Raw genomic sequence first — 22,840 nt, 5'->3', positions numbered from 1 at the left:
TTCTGAAGTTCTGTACAAATCTTTCTAATTCATTATAAGTCTGAAATGTCTTCCCTACAGTTATAATATCACTCTCTTCCATTTTAAGAATATTTACTAACTGAGAAAAAACTGTTTACTTGTCAATATATATATGTGTATATTTATAAAAATTCTGAGTAGGTTTTAATCAATTTATTCACTAATTGCAACAAATTTCGTATATATTTCACGTTTCATTCCCGATTCGACGGCATTTAATTATAAAACCGGATGTGGGTACGTGCAGCCTAGAAAGGCAATATGACTATTCGTACCCACATGCGGGTACGCGCAGACACTGCCTAATTTATAAATTTGACCATAATATGAGGCAGGCATTACCTGTAAATGGGGACGAAGTTTGTTTAAATTAATTTTTGTAACTTAAATATTTGTTAAAAAAAGAAACGGACATACCGTAACGTTTCCGATTTTGGTTCTGTTGTTAGGGATTTTACTTGTGACGTTATTTAAGTTATGACGTCATGTTCAATGTAAACAAAGAAACGCAATGGCATCATGCATCATCAGGTAACGTTTATTCATACCAAAGACAAAGAATGATTAACAAGTGAAACTGCGAGCTACTGCTCACTGATGATACCCCCGCCGCAAGTGGATAATATTAATAGTGTAAAAATATGCAAGTGTTCGGTAAACAGGAAGTTGTCGAGTGATGAATCTGAAAACGCATCACACGGTATAGCTGACTTATAAAAATCCTGAAACCAAATTTCAGAAATCCTTGTATTGTAGTTCCTGAGAACAATGTGACGAAAATTTTTAACTTGGTTATCATGTGTAAAATCATACAAGTGTTCGGTAAACAGGAAGTAGTCGAGTGATGAATCTGAAAACGCATCACACGGTATAGCTGACTTATATAAATCCTGAAACCAAATTTCAGAAATCCTTGTATTGTAGTTCCTGAGAAAAATGTGACGAAAATTTTCAACTTGGCTATCATGTGTAAAATCATACAAGTGTTCGGTAAACAGGAAGTTGTCGAGTGATGAATCTTAAAACGCATCACACGGTATAGCTGACTAATATAAATCCTGAAACCAAATTTCAGAAATCCTTGTATTGTAGTTCCTGAGAAAAATGTGACGAAAATTTTCAACTTGGCTATCATGTTTAAAATCAGACAAGTGTTCGGTAAACAGGAAGTTGTCAAGTGATGAATCTGAAAACGCATCACACGGTGTGGCTGACATATATAAATGTTGATACCAAATTACAGAAAGGGTGGATGTGTAGTTCCTGAGAAAAATGTGACGAAAGTTTCATGGGACGGACTGACTGACTGACGGACGGACTGATGGACGGACGGACTGACAGACAGAGGTAAAACAGTATACCCCCCCCCCCTTTTTTAAAGCGGGGGTATACAAATGAAATATATTGGTATTGTGTTCCTTGAGTTCCTATATTTTACTAGACTAATCAAAGTCTCACGACAACAAGACCGGAAGAAGGAAATAGAGTTATGTGTTCTGCGCAGATCCGGAAATTAAAAAACGCGACAAAAAAAAAATGAACGATTTTGAGTTCATTAGTACAATGAAAAATTCGGGAAATTTTCCCGATTTTTTTTTTATTATTGAATTTTCTACTGTAATAGGGGACTTCGTCCCCATATCAATGATAATTCGTGTCAGCATAGAAGTGCTGATTACTGGGCTGGTGATACCCTTATAATAGTAAACAACGCAAGAAATTGATCAAAAAAAAAAAACGTCATCAAAAGGCAATAGCTCTTATAAAGAGGCGACTGACAGTTTCGGCCTTGCAAACTTATTCCCAGATCTTGTCTAAATTAAAATGTTTACAACTTAAAGTTTCTTTCGATATGATATAGGTTCAAGATAATTAATAGCAAAAATATAATAATATTGTAAATGGTTTTTTTTTCATTTTAGGGCAAAAACTTCTATACACAAGGAAAAAAGTATTGCAATACCAAATTCAAATTCAAATTAAAAAAACTCTTTTTATTTTTTTGTTAAATAATTTGTTGAAATAGAACTAGTTAAACATTATTTAAATTTCACCTGAGTTAAATCAATAAATATCGACTCTATCAGTTCTTATTTGCACATGCAGCTACTGTACTCGTAAACAATAAAACAGATGTTTTATCCTCATTGTTTTCAACACTTAAAATAACCAAGTTTAAAAATGTATGTTATTGACACCTTGTAATTGGTCATCCACAACCCATACTTGCAGCAAGATAGCAGATATCCAGCATGAGGGAAGCAGGTTTGTCGCTGTGATAATTGCACGTATTGTTGGTCATCACCATTCCACTATAAGTCGTTTTGAGAATAAAAATCAGGCAAGAAACGATGTTAAAGACCTTCCAAGGTCAAGAAGACCCCCTATAACATCTGCTAGGGTAAATAAAGCATAATGAAGGTTGGTCAGAAGGAAACCCATTGCAAACAATACAATCCTAGAAAGAGAATGATGACCATACAGGAGCCTTTAAACAAGAACTGTTCGAGATCGGCTCATCGCTACTGGTTATCGTGCGATAATACCATTTCAGGGACCTTTGCCTACGAAAAGACACACAGATACCCGTATCCAATATAGTGCAGAGCTCACCAAAGTTGGAAATTAGCGTCGTCCAATGGAATTCGGTTTATCTTCCTTGGCCCAATCGTAGCCCGAATTTGAACCATATCGACCATATATGGGACACTAATGGGCGTAAACTGCACAAAATAACACCCCAGTTCAAACACGTCATGAAATAAACAATACCCTTCGTCAAGAATGGTTGCTGCTAGCTTAGCAACAAATTAGTCGACTTACGGCAGGAATCAGAAGACGTTAAGATGCGGTTATTTGTTTGAATGGAGGCTGAGCACAAAGTGCTAATTCTTTGGCGTATAACGATCAACCATGATGTGTACAACCATCTAAAGATTAATTTTGAAATGTCTGACATTGTAAAGTTCGACTACAGTAAAAGTTGTAAAATGCCTTTTTTTGTACAAAAAACACTTCATTTTGTTATAAAAATTTTGGTTAGATAAATCTTTTTTTTTCATACATTTTTTTTTCGTACTACGTTTCAATATTATTTTACAAATATTTTATTTTTTTGTTTTTGTATTTGTTTGGCTTTTTAAGTATTTTGATCTGAGCGTCACTGATGAGTCTTATGTAGACGAAACGCGCGTCTGGCGTATAAAATTATAATCCTGGTACTTTTGATAACTATTATCATATTCCATCCAAAATAAGAGACTGATTTTTCAAGTTTTAAATAAATCAAGGTGTTGCAATACTTTTTTTCATGTGTATATATATAAAGTCGTCTGACAGTTTTGATGTCAATTAACAATTCGTAGAGCTCAACATATTTTCTATATTTATGATGTTTTCAAAGTTATAAGACAAAACTTGCATTGTTCCCCTGTGTTCTATTTGTAGCAATGTCATTTTGGTTGGATGGCGGCGTCATCGGACACATACATATCCCAATGATGATTGCGACCGAGTTAAGTTAAAGCTCATTTGGCCCTCTGGGCATGGCAAATAGATATCCTATAAACAATTAAAAACCAATTATTCAGAAAATAATTGAAGGTCTTTCCACCTCGATAATAAGAATGAAATTTAAAAAACGATGTTAGAAAATGTCACTCAGTGTTAATGTAATGTGGTAAATCAAACTGATTTGAAAATAATAAGATTAATAGATTTATACATGTTGTATACAGTAAAATTGCTTAATAATGAACCAGAATTTTTTTTTAGCAAGGTCAAAATATAGAACGTCAAATTGACCTTTGACCTTGACCTCAATTTTGAAGTAATAGGTCAGTTATCTCAAATCAAAAGACCTCAGGTCAATCACTTGTATGGTTGTGGACAAATACTGATTTCTAATACATAAGGATAGAAAACTCCTATAAGGGTTAACCAAAACTCTTCAACTTAATAGGTTGAAGTTGCGCCTTATTGTAAACAATTATTTGGCAAACACATCATATCATTAACTGTAACAGCTTCAAATGGACCAAGGACTTCATATGAAAAAAGTAAAAACACAAAAATACTGAACTCCGAGGAAAATTCAAAAAGGAAAATCAAAAATCAAAAGGCAAAATCAAAAGTCCAAACACATCAAACGAATGGATAACAACTGTCATATTCCTGACTTGGTACAGGCATTTTCTAATGTAAAAAGTGGTGGATTGAACCTGGTTTTATAGCTAGCTAAACCTCTCACTTGTATGACAGTCGCATCAAATTCCATTACATTGTCAAAAGACTATAGGCCTCTACTAGTTATACCGTATGAATTCATCCAACATATCGCCTATCTTAAATTTTCAAAGGGAAATAACTCCAAAAAGATGTCTTCCGATCACTCCAGTCAAAATTAACCGAATCATTCATAAGAGTAGACGAACAATTTGGTGAAAACAGTTTGTTAAAAAATCTTTTACCGTTTTCGAGATATAGCGATAACAAGAAAAGAGGAACACGGGGATATAACTCCTATAAGAATAAGTGTTTGGTCATACAGGGTGAGTTTTGAAACCTCCATTACTGTACAACATCATTAGCCAAACATCCACTCGATATGTTGTAAAACAAAAAAGCATCTCAGACGATAGAAAAAAAATAATTAAAAACCAATTGTTCAGAGAACAATTGAAGGTCTTTCCACCAAAAACAATGTATTTTAATATGAAAGTTGTAAAATGTCATTTCAATCGTCAAATGATAGCTTATTGTACGCTGATTCCAAAAACATATGGTTTCTATACAATATGTTTTGAATAAGGGAGATAATTTATTAATTCCGGTTTGAAAAATGTAACTTCCGAAAATATTTGAATATTTACTTGACACTGATTCCAAAAATATCTGCTTCTATATACTTTTATATCAATAAAGTACATAAAATAGCTATTTCTGGTTTACATAAGGTCACTTCCGGTTGGTGTTTTAAGGTTTAATGGTTTGATATCTTTTGCCAAATTTCTCATGGCTTTATCATGTATACATATGAGGTAAAAGCAAAGGTCAAAATCTAGAACGTCAAATTAAGATATGACCTTGAGAACAATTTCAAGGTCATAAACCAGGAACCTCAAATCAAAAGGCCATATGTCTTTATTATATTTGGTTAATGAGTTATATCACCATACACAAATTTTTAAATACAAGAGGGGAAAAAACTCCCTTTTTTTATGCCAAATTCAAAAATCAGAATATGACCTTAACCTTTTACCTTGACCAAATTTTCATTTTTTTGGACCAAGGACCTCAAATCAAAAGATTCTAGGTCTCTAACGCTTATGGTTTATAAGATAGAAATGCATATCACTTATATCAAATACATAAGGGGAAATAACTCACATATGGAGCATTCATATTGCTTTGGTCGAAATTGGACAAATCATGAGAAGGATATAATGAGCAATTTTATAAAATAAATTTGTCCTAATCTTCTTCTGTTGAGAAGGAGTAGTGGACACAAGGAAAACAGTGTTTGGGGAGATAACTCCTACAAAGAAAAGTATTCGGTTACGCAGGTTAAATTTCAAAAGCCCATAAACTGTTTGATATCATACCAAATATCTTAGCGACATATTGCAAAACAAATATTTATCTCAAAAACAAAATTAGGCGAAAAAAATAAATAAAATAAAAACCAATTGTTCAGAGAACAATTAACCAATTGTTCAGAGAACAATTGAAGGTCTTTCCACCAAAAACCATGAATTTTACAATAAAAAAGTAGTAAAATTAGGTTTAAAATGTCATATCCATGGTCAAATGATAGCTTATTGTACACTGATTCTAAAAATATATGGTTTCTATACAATATTTTTTCAATAAAGGGGATAATTGGTTACTTCCTGTTTGAAAAATGTTACTTCCAATACTATCTGAATTGCTTCGGTCAAAATAGGACAAATCATGTGAAGGATATAACGAGCAATTTTATAAAATAAATTTGTTGTTATCTTTTACAGTTGCGAAGGAGTACTGGACACAAGGAAAACAGTATTTGGGGAGATAACTCCTACAAAGAAAAGTTTTCGGTTACACACGTTAAATTTCAAAAGCTTACAAACTGTTAGATATCATATACCAAATATCTAAGCGACATATTGCGAAACAAACATATATCGCAAGAACAAAATTAGGCAGAAGAAAAAAAAAATAATCAGAAGAAAAACAATAGGTCTTTCCACGTCTTTCCCCAGAAAAGTGGAAAGACTTAATTAAAAACCAATTGTTCAGAGTTCAATTGAAAGTCTTTCCACATCAAAGAAACTATAAAAAGAAGCAAGTTTCCTCATACTGATTTAATAAATGAATGGTTTTCATAAACTTTCTGAGTTAATAAAATTAACGGTATCAATTTTCTTGCACCAGATGCGCATTTCGACAATACATGTCTCTTCAGTGATGCTCGTGGCCAAAATATTTGAAATCCAAAGCTTATATAAAAGATGAAGAGCTATAATCCAAAAGGTCAAAAAAAGAGTTAAATAAGGGAGATAATGTGCTACATCAGGTAAAGTTAAAGTCCCTTCCAGTCTCATGTGATAGCTTCTTTAACAGTAATTCCAAAGATATCTAAAATTTCTATGTACTTTTACCTTTTAACCAGAAGATAATTGGCCACTTCCGGTTTATCAAAAGTCACTTTTAGTCTACAGTAGTATAAATGTATTTAGATTACAAAATATATGAATTCCGAGTACTTTTTCATGAAAAATGTGCAAAAATAGCTACTTCAGGTTTTCTCAAGGTCACTTCCGGTTGGCATTTTTCAAGGTCATATGCCACATTAACATTTTGGTAAAGGTCATATGGCTATATAATGAACAAAGTTGAAGTAATAATCAATAAACCTGATAATTACACATTTCAGGGGCACTTACTCATATAAAATGCCATTAGATTGTTTCAGACCAAATGTAACATATCTATTTTACACAATTAAGCCAACATTTTGCACTTGACTAAAGATATGTATAAAAGAACAAGTTGTTCTTTTATACATATCTTTAAAGATGTTGGAGAAAACAAGGAAAAGTCAACATAAAGAACTTGACCTTGACCTTTGACCTTGACCTAAATTTCTAAGTAAGAACCCAGGGGCCTCAAATAAAAACATTCCAGGGTTATACGGTTAATGGTTTATGAGTTAAAAAAACATACCAACAAATTTATTTGGAAAAGGCAGATAACTCCTATAAAGTTTCATCGAATCGCTTTGATCCAAATTAGCCAAAAATTTCTGAGGATGTTACGAACAATTTGTAAAAACAACTTTGTCGGTATCTTTTTTTGTTACAAAGAAGATGCACTCTGATGATAAACAGTGAAAAGAGAGATAACTCTTACAGAGAAAATTGTTCGTCTTAGCAGGGTGAAATTTAAAAGCGCATACACTGTACGATACAACATAAAAATATCTAAGCGACATATAGCGAAATAAATGTTTATCGCAATAACAAAATTTGGCAGAAGAAAAAAAATTAATTATAAACCAATTGTTCAGAGAACAATTGAAAGTCTTTCCACATCAAAGAAATTTTGATAAGATAGTTTCTTCATACTGATGCGATAAATAATGGTTTAATTATATTAATGAGTGATATAAGGAAGATAATATGCTACTTCCGGTGAAATGAATGTCACTTCCTGATTCCAAAAATATATAGTTTCTATATACTTCTGTATATAGAATGGGAGATAATTGGCAACTTCCGGTTTGTTGGAAGTAATTTTTAGTCTATAGTAATCAGTTAATTGAGAACTTGACCTTGACCTTTGACCTGACCTCAATTTCTAAGTTAGGACCTAGGGGCCTCAAATAAAAATATCACAGGCTTATACGGTTTAAGGTTGATGAGTTGAAAACACATACCGACAAATTTATTGTGTAAGGATAGATACTCCTATAAAATTTCATCGAATCACTCCGATCCAAATTAGCTAAAAACTCCTGAGGATGTAACGAACAATTTGTAGAAAGAAATTTGTCACTATCTTTTTTTGTTACGAAGAAAATGCACAGATAGTAAACAGTGAATAGGGAGATAACTCTTACAAAGAAGATGGTGCGCCTTAGCAGGGTGAAATTTGGCGGAAGAAAAAAAAATAATAATCAGAGCAAATACAATAAGTCTTTCCACAGAAAAGTGGAAAGACTTAATAATCAGAAGAAAAACAATAGGTCTTTCCACAGAAAAGTTGAAAGACCTAATAATAATAATCAGAACAAATACAATAAGTCTTTCCACAGAAAAGTAGAAAGACTTAATAACCAGAACAAAATCAATTCTTCAGAGAACAATTGAAGGTATTCTCATCTCGATAACAAGAATGAAATTTAAAAAACGATGTTAGAAAATGTCACGGTTGATGTAATTTGGTACTTCAAACTGATATAAAAAAAATAAGATTAATAGGTATATGCAGAAGACTTAATTGTTTTATAATGAACAAGACAGAATTTTAATCAAAGGTCAAAATCTAGAACGTCAAAGTGACTTTTGACCTCAATTTCAAAGTAATAGGTCAGTGATCTCAAATCAAAAGACCCCAGGTCAATCACTTGTATGGTTGTGGAGAAATACCGATTTCAAATACAAAAGAGGAGAAAACTCCTATAAGGGTTGATCAAAACACTTCAACTTAAATGAGTTGAAGTTGTGCCTTATGACATAAACAGTTATTTGGAAAACACATCATAATATTAACTGTTACGGTTTCTTTTGAATAGAAATAACAAGCAAAATTCAAAATTTAGAACATGACCTTGACTTTTTACCTTGACCTCAATTTCCGCCAAATGGACCAAGGACTCCATATCAAAACACTTTAGGCCTCTACGACTTTATAATGTGTGAATTTATTCAACATATCGCCTATCTTAAATTTTCAAAAGGAAATAACTCCCATAAGATGTCATCCGATCACTCCAGTCAAATAAACCAAATCATTCTTAAGAGTAGACAAACAAGTTGGGGAAAACAGTTTGTTAAAATCTTTTACGGTTTTAGAAACATAGCGATAACAAGAAAAAGGGGACGTGGGGAGATAACTCCAATAAGAATAAGTGTTCGGTCACACAGGGTGAGTTTTGAAACCCCAATTACTGTACAACATCATTGGCCAAAAAATCCATTCGATTCGTTGAAAAACAAAAATGCATCTCAAACGACAGAAGAAAAAAAAAATAATCAGAAGAAAAACAAAAGGTCTTTCCACGAAAAGTGGAAAGACCTAATTACATGAGCAAAAATAAAAGACAAGAACACAAAAATGATCATAGAACGATAGTCAGTGGTAGGATGTATAAATTACGAGCCACGCAGAAAGTATTTTATCAAAATTGATTATACTGTTAAGGTTAAAAATATACAAATTAGATTAATAAATCTAAAGGCTCTTAAAAGCCTGTGTCGCTCACCTTGTTCTATGTGCATATTCAACAAAGGAAACAAATGGATTCATGACAAAATTGTGTTTAGGTGATGGTGATGTGTTTGTAGATCTTTCTTTACTGAACATTCTTGCTACTTACAATTTTCTCTATCTATAATAAACTTGGCCATTTAATTACAGAGGTAAATATTTTGTAAAAATTTACAAACATTTACTGAATTAATGAAAATTGTTAAATATTGACTATTAAGGGCAATAACCCCTTAAATGTTCAACTGACCATTTGGGTAGTGGTGACTTATTTGTAGATCTTGCTTTGCTGAACATTATTGCTGTTTACAGTTTATCTCTATCTATATATAATAGTATTCAAGATAATAACCAAAAACGGCAAAATTTCTTTAAAAATTACTAATTAGGAGGCAGCAACCCCACAACCAGTTGTCCAATTCATCTCAATATTTCAGGGAAGATAGATATGGAGTTGATAAACAATTTAACTTCATGCCAAATTTGCTCTAAATGCTTTGGTTTCAGAGTTATAAGCCAAAATCTACATTTTACCCCTATGTTCTATTTTTAGCCTTGGCTGCCATCTTCGTTGGTTGGATGGGTCACCGCACACATTTTTTATACTAGATATCCTAATAATGATTGTGGCTAAGTTTGGTTAAATTTGGCCCAGTAGTTTCAGAGGAGAAGATTTTTGTAAAAGTTTACAAAAATTCACGAAAAAATGAGAAAAAAAAATGACTTTAAAGGGCAATAACTCCTTTAGGGATTAACTGACCATTTTGGTCATATTGCCTTATTTGTAGATCTTACGTTACTGAACATTATCGCTGTTTACAATTTATCTCTATCTATAATGATTTTCAAGATAATAACCAAAAACGGCAAACTTTCCTTGAAATTACCAATTTAGGGACAGCAACCCAACAACCAGTTGTCCGATTCATCTGAAAATTTCAGGGCAGATAGATCCTGACCTGATAAACACTTTAACCTCTGTCAGAATTGCTCCAAATGCTTTGGTTTCAGAGTTATAAGCAAAAACCTACATTTTACCCGTATGTTCTATTTTTAGCCATGGCGATCATCTTGGTTGGTTGGTCGGGTCATCGGACACATTTTTCAAACTAATTACCCAAATGATGATTATGGCCATGTTTGGTAAAATATGGCCCAGTAGTTTCAGAGGAGAAGATTTTTGTAAAAGTAAACGACGACGGACGACGACGGACGACGACAGAAGACGACGGACGACGGACGACGGACGACAAGTGATGAGAAAAGCTCACTTGACCTTTTGGGCCAGGTGAGCTAAAAATACAATAATAAGTAATAAAGGGCAACCGATACAGTTACAAGGTATGTAACATAAACCATCACGACGTCAAAGTGCGAATAGTCGGTATAAGATACACTTTTCGAGTGATTTCAATCGTTATCTTGAAAACGAGTACATGGACTGTTCTTTTTTAAATTACATTTTACTCGATACTGAACGAAAATTTCTTTTTTCCCTAAGACTTTGGAAATTTAATCATAAGTTATAAAGATTTTTTACACAAATTAAGGGGATATGTTCCGTATGTTTACAAAAATCTGCATGTATATGACTTTGAAACAAAAAGAATAGAAATGTCCAAGAAACCGATTTTGAGGTAAATGTATTTCGATCGAACCCCATTTTACGCTAAAATTAGCATCTGAAAGTATGTTTTTTGAATGACATATTTGAATTGACCAAGTGAAAATATAAAATTTTCATAAAAAAAAAATTCGTGGCATCTAAACTGTATCGATTGCTCATAAGATGACAAATGACGTCATTACCTAGAACTTATACTTAAGACTATATAATGTGTTATTTGTGAAGCTGATATGGAATATTTATCAACAAGGTCTTGGTATCTTCCAATGACATTTTTTTAAAAGGACGAGACTTTCTTTGACATAACTTTGATTCGTCAACTTTCACTGCAGATACTGGTGACATTTTCTAAAGTTTGAGTAGTTTCTTCAAACTCTTGAATGACAAATGAACAATTCCTTTGCAGAACATGCAGATGATCCGTCGTTGTACTTATATGGAGTTTTTGAATCTTATGTTTCCAACACCAACAAAAGTTCTTAGTGTTATTGTTCAATGTAATATTCATTTAAGCCATAAAGTACTTAAAAGAGGGATGAAAGATACAAGAGGGAAAATCAAACTCATAAATTTATCGAAAATAAAATGACAACGCCATGGCTAAAAATCAAAAGGACAAACATACAAACAATAGTACACATGACACAACATAGGAAACTAAAGAAGAAGTATCACGAACCCCACCAAAAACAAGGGGTGATCTCAGGTGCTCCGGAAGGGTAAGCAGATCCTGCTGCACATGTGGCACCCGTCGTGTTGCTCCTATTATAACAAATCCGGTAAATAGTCTAATTCGATAGTTCTTAAATAAAAGATTAAGAATAAGACTTAAGGTTCGTCCAAATATCTTGTGTGTGGGTTTACCAGAGGGCTCAGTTATTTTTAATTCTTTTATAAGAGACCTGATTGTTTTTGCTAATTCTGACAAGGCTCAAATTTTTCTCGTTTAACCCATGCTCTGGTGTAGTCATCACCACGGATGTGCTGAGACCAATTAAAGGCATGTAAACGTATACCAGATTGCTTATATATCTTTTTGATTGCATTCACTTGCAATTTATTGAATGGGTAATTTTCTTATGTTGTGATAATATTGTGGGCATGCATTTTCACGTTTCCGATAAATTTCTAATCTTTTTTCGACTTTTAGACACTTAAATTTTCGAGAAAAAAAAATGCTCGTCCGATCTATCAAATCGAAGATAATGAATGAAAACAAAATTCACCAGTTACGGATATTTTTTCTAAATGTTTATCACAGTTACCATGGTTACAGATATCAGTCTTTTCAGTTACCCATATTATCGATTTTTTTCAAACGACTTATTTCTTCATTTAGCGGTTGAAGTATGAAAACAACCGCTAGAATTTCAGTTTAAAATTTAGTATTACGCAAAAAAAGACACAAATAACAAAGTATAATACATTATTACGAAATCGAAAAAAAGAAAAACTTAGCAGAAACATCGTCCACCATCTTTTGATATACGTGACTGCAGTTACGGCAATCACATTTTCCCCAGAAAAAGAAAATTTTAACAAATATTATTTATTTTAACAATTGTAAAAGAGGGACGAAAGATACCAAAGGGACAGTCAAACTCATAAATCTAAAACAAACTGACAACGCCATGGCTAAAAATAAAAAAGACAAACAGAAAAACAATAGTACACACGACACAACATAGAAAACTAAAGAATAAACAACACGAACCTCACCAAAAACTAGGGGTGATCTCAGGTGCTCCGGAAGGGTAAGCAGATCCTGCTCCACATGTGGCACCCGTCGTGTTGCTTAAGTGATTACAAATCCGGTAAATAGTCTAATTCGGTAGGTCATATTCATGAAAGGGAAGGGGATTGTAGTTACGACGTAAGGAACATATCCGATATCATTTGTGAAACGCTTATTCCATAACGGTCAACCAACTCGTGATGGCGTCCGTAAAATTTACGAAGGGATGATTTCAACTTCACCATTTGGAACTCTTGGTTTAATAGCTTCCTTGTAAGCAGCAAACCTCTATCAAGAAAATCATGATAGGAAATGCAAGCACGGGAATATCGTATCAATTGGGAGATATATACCCCGTATGCAGGTGCTGCTGGAATGTTGCTACTTAGAAATGGAAAGTTCACAATTGGAAAGCTGAAATCATCTCTTTTGTCGTAAAGTTTTGTTTTCAACCGACCCTCATTGTCAATTTCTAGATGTAAGTCAAGATATGAAGCCGACTTAACTGTATCTGTAGTATCCTTTATCTCTAGTTCGATTGGATAGATGCGTTCCACATAGTCACCAAATTTTGAATTGTTTAGTGAAAGAACATCATCTATATAGCGGAAAGTAGAGTTAAAGGATATTGCTAACTTCTTATCTTTCTTCCTAAGAAGTTCCTGCATGAAGTCAGCCTCATAATAATAAAGAAACAAGTCGGCGAGTAGAGGGGCACAGTTTGTTCCCATTGGAATGCCGACAGTCTGTTGAAAAACACGTCCTCCGAACGTAACAAATATGTTGTCAATCAAGAAATCAAGCATCTTGATAATATCAGTTTCAGAGAATTTTTTGTTTGAATCAGAGTGATTCTTTACAAAGTAGGATTTATCCCTCCCTAAGACAAGATACTTGTATCTACGTTGGCCATTCTTTTTTATGAAGCAAAGTAATATCAACTCTTTCAATTTGTCTTTTAGTTTGGAATGTGGAATACTTGTGTACAGGGTAGAAAAGTCAAATGTTTTAATACTGTTACAAGATGAAAGAGAGTTAGATTGTATGTACTCTAAAAGATCTTTTGAATTTTTAAGTATCCACATCTGATTCACGCCACCTCTAGAATAGGCAGTTTATATGTATTATTTGTAATATGTCCTTTGCTATATTTTGCAGCAATAATACTAAAACATTACTGAATAATAAACCAATATTACCTGATGTGACATCCTCATTATGATGTTTCTTCTTAATATCATCAATCTCTTTTCTACAAGTTGCCAACTGTTCATCAATTTCTTTAAACTTATTTCCAAACTTAAACTCTAATCTGAATAACTGATGTGTATAATCACCAATCAGGTTCTGTTTGTCCATAGATTTTTCTTGTATCCCTTTAATTAAAAGTTCCGCTTTGTCTATTTCTTTCTTACAGTGTTCAATCTCCTCTGTGCATTTTTGTATGGATCCTTTGTATTCGGACAATTCAGAAGTAACAGTTTGTGTCTGAGACTCTCCTTTTTGAATGGAATCATTCAGCTCCTGAATTTTATTTTCATGCTGTTCTTTAATGGTCTTTTGATTGTCAATTGTAGTCTGAAGATCATTGATCATGATGGTGTGTTTCTCTTGTGATACATGTAGGTCCTGAATATCTTTTTCATTATTTCTTATCATATTCAACATTTCTTTAAGGGATTTGTCCAAAACAACATGTTGTGCAGACTGTGATTCCTTCAGCATTGATGGTCCACCTAATCGTCCAATGGCCTATATAATTGATAATAAATGTATAGGTTTAGTATTCAAGTAAAATCATGTTCTTATACTTAATTTGTTTTTTACTATATAAATGGACAAAATAACTGGAATACTGTAGATTCGTGATCATTCGCAGTGCACTAGATTTTTTGTGGATGTATTGTATTAAGATGAACGAGAAATATAAGTGTTCAAGCTACTTGTGAAGATTGGTGAAGGTGATGAATATTTTCAATGTATCTGCTCGTGAAAAAATGGCAATCTGCGTTATTCATGAACTTATCTTCATTGTGTTTTTATTTTTTTATAAACAAGTATGCATATCATCTACTCAAAACTATTTGCATTGCTTCCTTTGAAATCTTTGCACAAATTATGTTTTAAATCCAGTATTAAACATCAACATCTAATCAATACAAACTAACAGCTATCAAAACAACCGGTTGGCATTGAAATAATGTATGCCCCACCTACGATAGTAGAGGGGGATAATGTTTTCTGGTCTGTGTGTCCGTTCGTTCGTTTGTTCGTTCGTTCGTCCGTCCTTTTGTCCCGCTTAAGGTAAGTTTTTGGTCTAGGTAGTTTTTTATGACGTTGAAGTCCAACCAACTTGAAACTTGAAACTTCAACACATGTTCCCAATGATATGATCTTTCTAATTGTAATGTCAAATTATATACCATATAGGAGGGAAGTTTTGCTAGCGATGAAGCCAGGTTCAACCCACCATTTTTTTCTTAAAATGTCCAGTTCCAAGTCAGAAATATGGCAATGGTTATTAAATAATCTGTTTCTAATTATGTTTGCGTTTGTTTTTGTTGCAGTTCAGTGTTTCTAATGTTCCGCTTACCCGAGTTATGACTTTTGAACAGCGGTATACTACTGTTGTCTTTGTTTACCTTACATATATTTTTTCTCAACTAGGAAAACATGTTGCATGTTCTCAATATTGATGACTTCAAGTCTATGTTCTCAATATTGATGACTTCAAGTCTAAACCTCCTAATAAGACATGTTCAAGTTACCTATGCAAATATAGTTGGGCAACCACCTATACATCGTGTACATTGTCAACAATATCGAGGTAAAGGAACGAAAATAGTATTGTAGGTAATTATCTGTTATCTGTAAACATAACTTTAAAGTATTGGCCAACAAAATCATCAAGATGAAAATCGGAGAATAAAGATGGAGATGTTCTTTTCAAATTGGCAAAGGCTTTCAAATCGTCATTACAAATGAGCATTAAAAACTGAATGGGTGATGCTTAACATGTCATGTCTTGATTACCTTCATGACGAAAATGTCGTTATCCCCGCAGACAAAGTACGAAAATAATATTATTATTTTGTGCTTATAACCACTTGGTTCTACTCGATTACCAATAAATATGTCGTTTTTTTATGGAACTTGTATTCACATGTCTGAACTATTGGTCTAATGTTTCATTTCTGATTCATTGTCAAGTGCATGTTCTCTAATTAGAGATACGCATTTATTCCGGATATATGTTTCCCAATAAAGTTTTTATTGGAAGTAATTATTTTAAGTGTGATTAAGATCTGTAAACTTACACCTTCTAAATCTCCCCAATACTGATTGTAATCCGTATGAGACAATTTTCCATCCTCATGGTGTGCCAACTTGTTTCTGTACCATTTAAATCTTGCAAGGTCTGCACCTGTACTTTTATCACTTGAGTGTGGTAAGTCATCCCAGCCGGTAACAGGGACAGATTCAAGTGGGGGTAAATTCCTTAATAGGCAAACTATCAACGTAGTATCAAAGTGTTCCGACTTTACATTACTTGCTGTAACAAATATTATATAAATACATTCTAAACATACCGGAAATTAAGTGTATTGCTATATACAATATAATGATATGCTTATGTTTTGTGCATATTGAAGACGGTAAGTCCTAGATTTCTACAAACATTGAAGACAGGTCTAAAGGGTGCATAGCCTGGACAAAAGAGAACTAGTTTAATCTGTTTAGTCATCCAGTTAATAAAGATAAATTAAAACACCTAAACTATCTAATTTTTTATCATAATATGTATAGAATTACATAGGAATTTACAATGCTGATTTATAATATTAACGGTGTATGTTTTTAGGTATAGAGTATTTATCTCATTACTTTGCCGTCCTGAAAACAGCTTTACATATCATAGGTACTCATAGATATGCTCTGTATCCAAATGGTGATGCATAAAAAGGCAGAACTTATTTGAATTAAAATGATGGAACATTTATATACTAACTGGGTTTTTATTTCTTCGTGGATACAATGTTTTTAAACGTTTGGGTTTCTCTGGTTTGTCTACATTGATATGTATCATAAAAATGAATATTTCGTTTGGTTCTTTATTTCGTCACGTGACTTCTTCTCTTCTCTCATCCATAATATCTGAAATCCATTTGTCATTAATGATACTACAGTAATTCACAAAATGGAATAACATATAGAAACTTTTAACTTATATATTATTTCAATATAATGGTACCAGAAGACATGGAGCAACTAAGGAATGATAAATTTTGTTTGGATCAACTTTGGGACGCATGTTCTTATAACTCAACAAAAGTTTTGGGATAGAATACCCGGTTCAGCTAAAGTGTAAAAATATAACACTCTTCAATTTCCCTAAAGCAAGTCATATCCAGACTGAAAGTGGTCACTAGATCCACGGCTAAAGAATCCAGACCAAATAAGCTTTTACTAGATAACATTTTTGTTCGCTTTGGAGATTCCGTATATCGTCAGGTTATTGGAATTCCAATGGGGACTTACTGTGCACCACACTCATTGCGGACTGTTTTTGTATTGCTATGAGTTAGAATTTATGACAAAAATGAGAAAAGGACCATCGAAACAACATCTGATACAAAAATTTAAAAATACTTTTAGATATTTGGACGATAGTTTGGCTCTCAATTATGACGACTTCAGTATGTATACTTAAAAAATTATCCTGTTGAACTTACTTTAAATAAAGCTAATACTAACAATGACCACTGCCCTTTCCTCGATCTTGATATCTATGTCATTAACGGGAAGCTTAATACTAAAATTTATGATAAAAAAGATGATTTTTCATTTCCTATCATTAATTATTCATTTTTAGATGGTGACGTTCCCTTGTCACCATCTTACGGTGTTTATATATCTCAACTTGTATGATTCGCTCGTGTATGTAACAATGTTTTAGATTTAAACGAGAAAAATTTATGAATTACTGAAAAATTATTACAACAGGGTTTTCGATATCACAAACTGGTCAAAACATTTACTAAATTGTATCATCGGTATAAGAAATAGATCACCATGCAGATTTCTTATACGTTCAGGTATTTCACATCAAATTTTTTTTTATGGAAATATTCTTTTTAAAGCACAAAAATGTTAGTTTTCACCCCAGAAGATACCAAAGCCTTTAAATAGACTTATTTAAGACGTGATATAGTTACAATGCTGTTGTCGAGTCATTAAAGATTGCATATTTTGGCGTTAATATTAATTCACTTATAGGGTCTTTGCATCGGAACTTAACACATTTATTTAAAAACCAGTTGTTGGCATGCCACGGGTTATTTCCTTCTCATATATGTTATGATAGTATGATATAAACCCCTAACGTGAAGGATTGTGTCTAATATGCATATGATGAAGACATAATCTTTCAATCAGTTTAATTGAAGTCTGGAGCTGGTATGACACTTAACTGCTAGTAGTCTGTTGTTATTTATGTATCATTGTCATTTTGTTTATTTTCTTTGGTTACATCTTCTGATATCAGACTCGAACTTCTCTAGAACTGAATTTTAATGTGCGTATTGTTATGTGTTTATTTTTCTACATTGGCTAGAGGTATTAAGGGGGTGAGATCTCATAAACATGTTTAACCCTGCCGCATTTTTGCGTCTGTCCCAGGTCAGGAGCCTCTGGCCTTTGTTAGTCTTGTATTATTTTTAATTTTAGTTTCTTGTGTGAAATTTGTAGTTTAGTATGGCGTTCATCATCACTGAACTAGTATATATATATATATTTGTTTAGGGGCCAGCTGTCCACGCCGCCGGTGTGGGAATTTCTCACTGCATTGAAGACCTTTTGCTGACCTTCTGTTGTTGTCTGTTCTGTGGTCGGGTTGTTGTCTCTTTGACACATTCCCCATTTCCATTTTTAATTTTATTTAATGAATCAAATAAGAGAATAGCTTTGAACTCAGTTTGACCAGGAACTCAGAAATTGAATCACCTATTGTAATGTAGTAAAGACCTTGATAAATGCTTTTATACAATTTGCTAACAATAAAAGTCATGACACAGTACATTTAGACATTGTTATGCTCTGTAAAACCTCCAATGATTTGATTTTATGAGCATCCACCATATATTTCCATTTCACATTTCACTTTTGTCCCTTCCAAGTGTGTCTCATTAAAGTTAACATTTCCATTATATCCTTTTTGTTTTCGTTTCTTCTTTACCGCCAACAAATAAATAATATAACTAATAACTTACCAGGACTTGGGTATAATGTATTGAGTTGTTGTTTCGTTATAAATCGCAATCTTTTTAATGTTGTTGAAATAGAACTAAGTTCTCCTGCAAGTCCACCTGGTGGATGGACAGAATCAAAATATACTCTTACAGCCTTTGAAGCAACCTTCAAATTCAGGAAGTAAAATCTCAGGAAGTTTGACTCTTCTCCTGGCAGACTCATGTTGGTTCTTAATGTAGGTATATATCCTTAATTTGTATCTTTAAACAGTGTATACTTGTTTCGGTTCCATCCGACAGTGGTCTCATCTAACAGCACTGTAGTCACACTGATTCCAAGTCTCAAACTACATGTTCACCTACAAGCAAAATTACTAAAATTATGTAGTTTAATTATTTCTGGGTCAGAATCTCTATGATCTTGATATAATATTCACACGTTGTGTCACTGATGAGTCTTGGGATCGTGTTGTTTATTCTTTAGTTTTCTATGTCTGTTTTTCTTTTTCATTTTTAGCCATGGCGTTGTCAGTTTATTTTAGATTTATGAGTTTGACTGTCCCTTTGGTATCTTTCGTCCCTCTTTTGTAGACGAAACGCACGTCTGGCGTAAACATAAAATTGCAATCCTGTTATCTATGATGAGTTTATTTAGACAAGTTTTCACAGCAAATTTCTTTAAAAAAAAGTGTTAAATCCTACACGGTAGATCGTTTTAATTTCAGAATTCAATTGTCTATCTAAATACAGTTCACTGTAAACTTGTATTTACATCTAGTGGTTGATCTTTTTCTTCAAAACTTTAAATTGTTTTTGTTTTAAAAAGTAAATCACAAAAATACTGAGCTTAGAGGAAAATCAATTCGGAAAGTCCATAATCACATGGCAAAATCAAATAACAAAACGCATCAAAAACGAATGATGAGTTTGTGCGGTGTTAGATCTTTAGATACGAGTGTGCACCATTCCCGATTGTGACTGAGTGTCAATTACCATGGCTGGTGATGCATGCAAATCAGGAGATGTTTGCCCAGTCTCGTGCAATTTTCTCAATTTTACTTTGAGCACAGGCAAACCTTTAAATAATTACCGTTACTGCACCGAGATCTAAGACCGCACAAACATGTAACTAGTGAGTTGAGACACCGACGCGTCATTAAAAGAGAATATTATATGAAACCTTACCTGACTTGAAAAAATAAGTAAAGTTATAGCAACGTAAACATGTAAAGATGTAACTCCGGTCCAGTAACGGTAATTATTTAAAGGTTTGCCTGTGCTCAAAGTAAAATTGAGAAAATTGCACGAGACTGGGCAAACATCTCCTGATTTGCATGCATCACCAGCCATGGTAATTGACACTCAGTCACAATCGGGAATGGTACACACTCGTATCTAAAGATCTAACACCGCACAAACATGTCAATAGTGAGTTGAGACACCGACACGTCATATCGGTATTAGAATATTATAAACTTATGTATTGTCGATTTCAGTCGTTCTTCTTCATAACTCAATTGGAGCAGTTTATATGATGTAATAACCAGTGTCATATTTATCAATGCATGATGGGGGGGGAGGTGGCACTTAGTATACTAACCAACTATGAGTGATAGGAATGAGCCGCTGGAATATGTCACTATTTCATGCTCCATGAAATATGCATGAAAAGGGTGAGCAATTCAGATTAAATATATCAATAGGTTGATAGTATTACTTGCTTGATTATATCATAAGTATCTGAAACTAGTCAGATGTCTGTATTTAATTTTGATGCGGTTAATCCTCAGTCGTAAATGCATCAGCTATTTGTCAAACCAATTAAACTCTATTGTTCCAATGTGGTATTTCCACTGATGCCAGATATAGATGCTTTAAATCAGACCATTTTGACTTTTGCACATAATTAACATTCAAAGGTGTGTATACATGAAACACGAAAACAACTATTCAAAGGAATTCCATAGTGACAATAAGTGTCAGCGTCCTGTAAGAGGGAACGGCAATGCAATTTTTTATTAATTTAACTGAAATGTTTTGTAATGAAAGATGTAAAAGGGGCAAATAGAGGAAAGTGTGTAAGATGTGACGAATTTATTGGAAAGGCAGGGTTTGATTATTACGACTGCGTTGCTTCTAAACAAAAACGGTATGCATGATGAGCGGGACCAAAATAAAATCTATATATACTTCATTTTTTTTATATTATAAGGCCGTTAGTTTTTTCGTTTGAATTGTTTTACATTGTCATAACGGGGCCTTTTATAGCTGACTATGCGGTATGGGCTTTGCTCATTGTTAAAGGCCGTACGGTGATCTATACTTGTTAATGTCTGTGTCATTTTGGTCTCTTGTGGACAGTTGTCTCATTGGCAATCATATCACATTTCTTTTTTTATAACTAGTGTATCAGAAGATTAGAACATTTAAATATATCTATATGAGTGTCTGTTTTTTGTTAATTGATATATTGCAAGGAATATATAGTATATTTTTTTAATAAACAAAATATATGGGTGGGGTATTTGATGTCTCAGCTGTTCACCACTACCAAAAACAATTTGAAGTATTCGACCAGGGTACGTTATATGTAAATGTTCTTACCGACCGTTCGAGTGTATTTTAGATCGTTGTTAATTCCACCAACAGTTTGAATCCAAGTATTTACATTTTACGATATTTATAAACATATACGCCTCACTGGTTACATGTTAACATTTATATATTTTCCACAATAAGTGTTGCACTACTGAATGGAAAATAGATTACCTTTGAAACTATACAATAAAAAAAATCTTGATTTCAAAAAATAAATCTGTGTTTTCCTATTCGTCTAACAGTGCAGACCTCGTGCAGACAAATACTTCATGTTTGTTGTTTGTTGTGGAATCACCAAGGAATATTGGAAATTCCGATGTCTTACTTTCCTTTTACGTATGTCGCTGTACAGGTTTAAACTTCCAATTGTTTTGGAGCACTCCCGTGCACTTGCCGAATATGGCCTGGTTTTTTTTTCGTCACAAAGCCTCATCTCAGTACAGGCAAATTGATGATTTAGGAAAGTTTTTCTGGATATAAAAGTAAATAAAAAAAAAGTAAAACCAGAAAAATACTGAACTCCGAGGAAAATTCAAAACGGAAAGTCCCTAATCAAATTGCAAAATCAAAAGCTCAAACACATCAAACGAATGGATAACAACTGTCGTACTCCTGACTTTGTACATGCATTTTCTTATGTAGAAAATGGTGGATTGAACCTGGTTTTATAGCTAGCTAAGCCACTCACGTGTATGACAGTCGCATCAAATTCCATCAATATCAACAACAACAAATGAACGATGCATGAACAAAACAAAAAGACATAATAGCCTATTAAATAGGTAAAAGTGTTAAAAAAAATAGGGGTACAGCAGTCAACATTGTGTTATAATCTTAATGACAATAAAAACAAACAAGCACAAAAAGGCATACATAAAATTTAACAACCTAATTCGTTGCTTACTTAGTTTAATTTGTATTTTATTTATGTATGTTAAATCCACCCATAAAAGATTGAAAGATTTTAAGTACTGGGTCCGAATGGTTAGATTAACAAATTAACTCTTACGCAGAATCGCGTGTTTGACGTCAGAATATAAACGTCACACAGGTAGACGGTTAAAAATGAGTTTGTCGTTCAAAATATACAAAAAATTATAACAGAACAATAACACAATGGCGGGATGTTTAAGTACAGAG

General features: G+C 33.2%; 1 protein-coding gene across 1 annotated transcript in view; it reads right to left on the bottom strand.

Annotated features, from left to right (window-relative positions):
* Window positions 1-22,005, bottom strand: part of LOC139489304 (uncharacterized) — a 31,489-nt gene extending 9,484 nt beyond the window's left edge. The window contains exons 1-4 of the mRNA XM_071275588.1: window positions 21,686-22,005; window positions 19,124-19,461; window positions 16,172-16,407; window positions 14,054-14,606 (exon numbers count right to left, since the gene is read on the bottom strand). Coding sequence (XP_071131689.1) covers window positions 14,054-14,606; window positions 16,172-16,407; window positions 19,124-19,325 — 991 coding nt within the window. The 5' untranslated portion in view covers window positions 19,326-19,461; window positions 21,686-22,005. The remainder of the gene's footprint in view (window positions 1-14,053; window positions 14,607-16,171; window positions 16,408-19,123; window positions 19,462-21,685) is intronic.
* Window positions 22,006-22,840: the final 835 nt, after the last annotated feature.

This window comes from Mytilus edulis, chromosome 9 (assembly GCF_963676685.1).
Source record: "Mytilus edulis chromosome 9, xbMytEdul2.2, whole genome shotgun sequence".
NCBI lineage: Eukaryota > Metazoa > Mollusca > Bivalvia > Mytilida > Mytilidae > Mytilus > Mytilus edulis.
This window is presented reverse-complemented; position numbering and strand designations above follow the sequence as displayed.